The 5,000-nt window shown below is 46.8% G+C and overlaps 1 protein-coding gene across 1 annotated transcript in view; it reads left to right on the forward strand.

Moving 5' to 3' along the window:
* LOC115115021 (voltage-dependent T-type calcium channel subunit alpha-1H-like) overlaps positions 1-5,000 on the forward strand; it is a 120,479-nt gene that overhangs the window by 106,567 nt on the left and 8,912 nt on the right. Inside the window, 2 exon segments of the mRNA XM_065017058.1 lie at positions 1,169-1,290; positions 2,052-2,345. Of these exon segments, the coding sequence (XP_064873130.1) occupies positions 1,169-1,290; positions 2,052-2,345 (416 nt within the window).

Consider the following 5,000-nt stretch of genomic DNA (forward strand, 5'->3'; position numbering starts at 1 on the left):
GAATCTGTACTAGAGAGTAGGGCTGGAGGAGAAGAGACAGAGAGAATAGTACAGGATGAATCTGTACTAGAGAGCAGGGCTGGAGGAGAAGAGACAGAGAGAATAGTACAGGATGAATCTGTACTAGAGAGTAGGGCTGGAGGAGGAGAGACAGAGAGAATAGTACAGGATGAATCTGTACTAGAGAGTAGGGCTGGAGGAGAAGAGACAGAGAGAATAGTACAGGATGAATCTGTACTAGAGAGTAGGGCTGGAGGAGAAGAGACAGAGAGAATAGTACAGGATGAATCTGTACTAGAGAGTAGGGCTGGAGGAGGAGAGACAGAGAGAATAGTACAGGATGAATCTGTACTAGAGAGTAGGGCTGGAGGAGGAGAGACAGAGAGAATAGTACAGGATGAATCTGTACTAGAGAGTAGGGCTGGAGGAGGAGAGACAGAGAGAATAGTACAGGATGAATCTGTACTAGAGAGTAGGGCTGGAGGAGAAGAGACAGAGAGAATAGTACAGGATGAATCTGTACTAGAGAGTAGGGCTGGAGGAGAAGAGACAGAGAGAATAGTACAGGATGAATCTGTACTAGAGAGTAGGGCTGGAGGAGAAGAGACAGAGAGAATATTACTACAGCTGAGTTAGAGCAGACATTTCACAGATCACATGACTACAGCTGAGTTAGAGCAGACGGATCACAGTGTTCATGACTACAGCCGAGTTTGAGCAGACAGATCACAGATCACATGACTACATCTGAGTTAGAGCAGACGGATCACAGTGTTCATGACTACAGCTGAGTTAGAGCAGACGGATCACAGTGTTCATGACTACAGCTGAGTTAGAGCAGACGGATCACATATCACATGACTACAGCTGAGTTAGAGCAGACGGATCACAGTGTTCATGACTACAGCTGAGTTAGAGCAGACAGATCACAGATCACATGACTACATCTGAGTTAGAGCAGACATTTCACAGATCACATGACTACATCTGAGTTAGAGCAGACAGATCGCAGATCACATGACTACAGCTGCTGCCTGGCTACAGTGATACACCGACTGGCCCATTCTTTTCTAATCAAGACGTGTGTGTGTGTGTGTGTGTGTGTGTGTGTGTGTGTGTGTGTGTGTGTGTGTGTGTGTGTGTGTGTGTGTGTGTGTGTGTGTTACAGAGTGTAACGACAGTAATCCGTGTGAGGGTCTGAGTCGCCACGCCACCTTTGAGAACTTTGGGATGGCGTTTCTCACGCTGTTCAGAGTCTCTACTGGGGACAACTGGAACGGCATCATGAAGGTTGACCTGTTACTACTGACACACCTGTTACTACTGACACACCTGCTACTACTGACACACCTGTTACTACTGACACACCTGTTACTACTGACACACCTGTTACTACTGACACACCTGCTACTACTGACACACCTGTTACTACTGACACACCTGTTACTACTGATACACCTGTTACTACTGACACACCTGTTACTACTGACACACACACACACACCTGTTACTACTGACACACCTGCTACTACTGACACACCTGCTACTACTGACACACCTGCTACTACTGACACACATGTTACTACTGACACACCTGTTACTACTGACACACCTGGTACTACTGACACACCTGCTACTACTGACACACCTGTTACTACTGACACAACTGTTACTACTGACACGCCTGCTACTACTGACACACCTGTTACTACTGACACACCTGTTACTACTGATACACCTGTTACTGCTGACACACCTGTTACTACTGACACACCTGTTACTACTGACACACACACAACTGTTACTACTGACACAAACTCTTATAGAGCCCCATTTCTCCCTCTCTCTCTCTCCCTCCCTCCCTCTCCCTCTCTCTCTCCCCTCGCTCTCTCTCTCTCTCCCTCTCCCTCCCTCCCTCTCTCTCTCTCTCTCTCTCTCTCTCTCTCTCTCTCTGTCTCTCTCTCTCTCTCTCTCTCTCTCTCTCTCTCTCTCTCTCTCTCTCTCTCTCTCTCTCTCTCTCCCTCCCTCCCTCTCTCCCTCCCCACATCCAGGACACGCTGCGTGAGTGTCGTCCAGAGGAGCGCTCCTGTCTGACCTACCTTCCTCTGATGTCTCCGGTTTACTTCGTGACCTTCGTCCTCATGGCCCAGTTCGTGCTGGTCAACGTGGTGGTGGCGGTGCTGATGAAACACCTGGAGGAGAGCAACAAGGAAGCCAAGGAGGACGCAGAGATGGACGCCGAGATCGCGCTGGAGATGGAGAGAGCTAGACGTCTTAGCGCCGCCTCTAACGCGTCGGCACTGGGCGGGGCCTACGTGGGGCCACGCCCACACTCACCTGGTCAGGTGAGACGGATCGGGGACAGGTGATAGTTGGAGAACATTTGGTCAGACAGATCAGAGACCTGGTCAGGTGAGACGGATCGGGGACAGGTGATAGGAGGAGAACATTTGGTCAGACAGATCAGAGACCTGGTCAGGTGAGACGGATCGGAGACCTGGTCAGGTGAGACGGATTAGAGACCTGGTCAGGTGAGACGGATCGGGGACAGGTGATAGTTGGAGAACATTTGGTCAGACAGATCAGAGACCTGGTCAGGTGAGACGGATCGGGGACAGGTGATAGGTGGAGAACATTTGGTCAGACAGATCAGAGACCTGGACAGGTGAGAGGGATCGGGGACAGGTGGTAGGAGGAGAACATTTGGTCAGACAGATCAGAGACCTGGACAGGTGAGACGGATCGGGGACAGGTGATAGTTGGAGAACATTTGGTCACACAGATCAGAGACCTGGTCAGGTGAGACGGATCGGAGACAGGTGATAGGAGGAGAACGGTAGTGAGAGTGTCGGACATCAGACACCAGGGTTCTGTTCAGTAGGGCGTAGCAAAACGCTTAGCAAAGGAAAGGAAAATCAGCTCGTCACTGATCAGACTCTTAGTTCGTGAAATGAAATGAACAGAGAGGAAGAGAGGAGAAGAAGGCTACCACAAGGGGCTTAGTGATCTAGCTACAGGGTTTAGAATGCTTAGTGATCTAGCTACAGGGTTTAGAATGCTTAGTTATCTAGCTGCAGGGTTTAGAATGCTTAGTGATCTACCTGCAGGGTTTAGAATGCTTAGTGATCTAGCTACAGGGTTTAGAATGCTTAGTGATCTAGCTGCAGGGTTTAGAATGCTTAGTGATCTAGCTGCAGGGTTTAGAATGGTTAGTGATCTAGCTACAGGGTTTAGAATGCTTAGTGATCTAGCTGCAGGGTTTAGAATGCTTAGTGATCTAGCTGTAGAGTTTAAAAATGCTTAGTGATCTAGTTACAGGGTTTAGAATGCTTAGTGATCTAGCTGCAGGGTTTAGAATGCTTAGTGTTCTAGCTGCAGGGTTTAGAATGCTTAGTGATATAGCTGCAGGGTTTAGAATGCTTAGTGATCTAGCTACAAGGTTTAGACTGCTTAGTGATCTAGCTGCAGGGTTTAGAATGCTTAGTGATCTAGCTGCAGGGTTTAGAATGCTTAGTGATATAGCTGCAGGGTTTGGAATGCTTAGTGATCAAGCTGCAGGGTTTAGAATGCTTAGTGATCTAGCTACAGGGTTTAGAATGCTTAGTGAACTAGCTGCAGGGTTTAGAATGCTTAGTGATCTAGCTGCAGGGTTTAGAATGCTTAGTGATCTAGCTGCAGGGTTTAGAATGCTTAGTGATCTAGCTGCAGGGTTTAGAATGCTTAGTGATCTAGCTACAGGGTTTAGAATGCTTAGTGATCTAGCTGCAGGGTTTAGAATGCTTAGTGATCTAGCTGCAGGGTTTAGAATGGTTAGTGATCTAGCTACAGGGTTTAGAATGCTTAGTGATCTAGCTGCAGGGTTTAGAATGCTTAGTGATCTAGCTGTAGAGTTTAAAAATGCTTAGTGATCTAGTTACAGGGTTTAGAATGCTTAGTGATCTAGCTGCAGGGTTTAGAATGCTTAGTGTTCTAGCTGCAGGGTTTAGAATGCTTAGTGATATAGCTGCAGGGTTTAGAATGCTTAGTGATCTAGCTACAAGGTTTAGACTGCTTAGTGATCTAGCTGCAGGGTTTAGAATGCTTAGTGATCTAGCTGCAGGGTTTAGAATGCTTAGTGATCTAGCTACAGGGTTTAGAACGCTTTGTGATCTAGCTGCAGGGTTTAGAACGCTTAGTGATCTAGCTACGGGGTTTAGAACGCTTTGTGATCTAGCTGCAGGGTTTAGAATGCTTAGTGATATAGCTGCAGGGTTTGGAATGCTTAGTGATCAAGCTGCAGGGTTTAGAATGCTTAGTGATCTAGCTACAGGGTTTAGAATGCTTAGTGAACTAGCTGCAGGGTTTAGAATGCTTGGTGATCTAGCTGCAGGGTTTAGAATGCTTAGTGATCTAGCTGCAGGGTTTAGAATGCTTAGTGATCTAGCTGCAGGGTTTAGAATGCTTAGTGATCTAGCTGCAGGGTTTAGAATGCTTAGTGATCTAGCTACAGGGTTTAGAATGCTTAGTGATCTAGCTGCAGGGTTTAGAATGGTTAGTGATCTAGCTACAGGGTTTAGAATGCTTAGTGTTCTAGCTGCAGGGTTTAGAATGCTTAGTGATATAGCTGCAGGGTTTAGAATGCTTAGTGATCTAGCTACAAGGTTTAGACTGCTTAGTGATCTAGCTGCAGGGTTTAGAATGCTTAGTGATCTAGCTGCAGGGTTTAGAATGCTTAGTGATCTAGCTACAGGGTTTAGAATGCTTAGTGATATAGCTGCAGGGTTTAGAATGCTTAGTGATCTAGCTACAAGGTTTAGACTGCTTAGTGATCTAGCTGCAGGGTTTAGAATGCTTAGTGATCTAGCTACAGGGTTTAGAACGCTTTGTGATCTAGCTGCAGGGTTTAGAACGCTTAGTGATCTAGCTGCAGGGTTTAGAATGCTTAGTGATCTAGCTGCAGGGTTTAGAATGGTTAGTGATCTAGCTACAGGGTTTAGAATGCTTAGTGATCTAGCTGCAGG

The sequence above is a fragment of the Oncorhynchus nerka genome, unplaced genomic scaffold, assembly GCF_034236695.1.
Source record: "Oncorhynchus nerka isolate Pitt River unplaced genomic scaffold, Oner_Uvic_2.0 unplaced_scaffold_408, whole genome shotgun sequence".
NCBI classification, from domain to species: Eukaryota; Metazoa; Chordata; class Actinopteri; order Salmoniformes; family Salmonidae; genus Oncorhynchus; species Oncorhynchus nerka.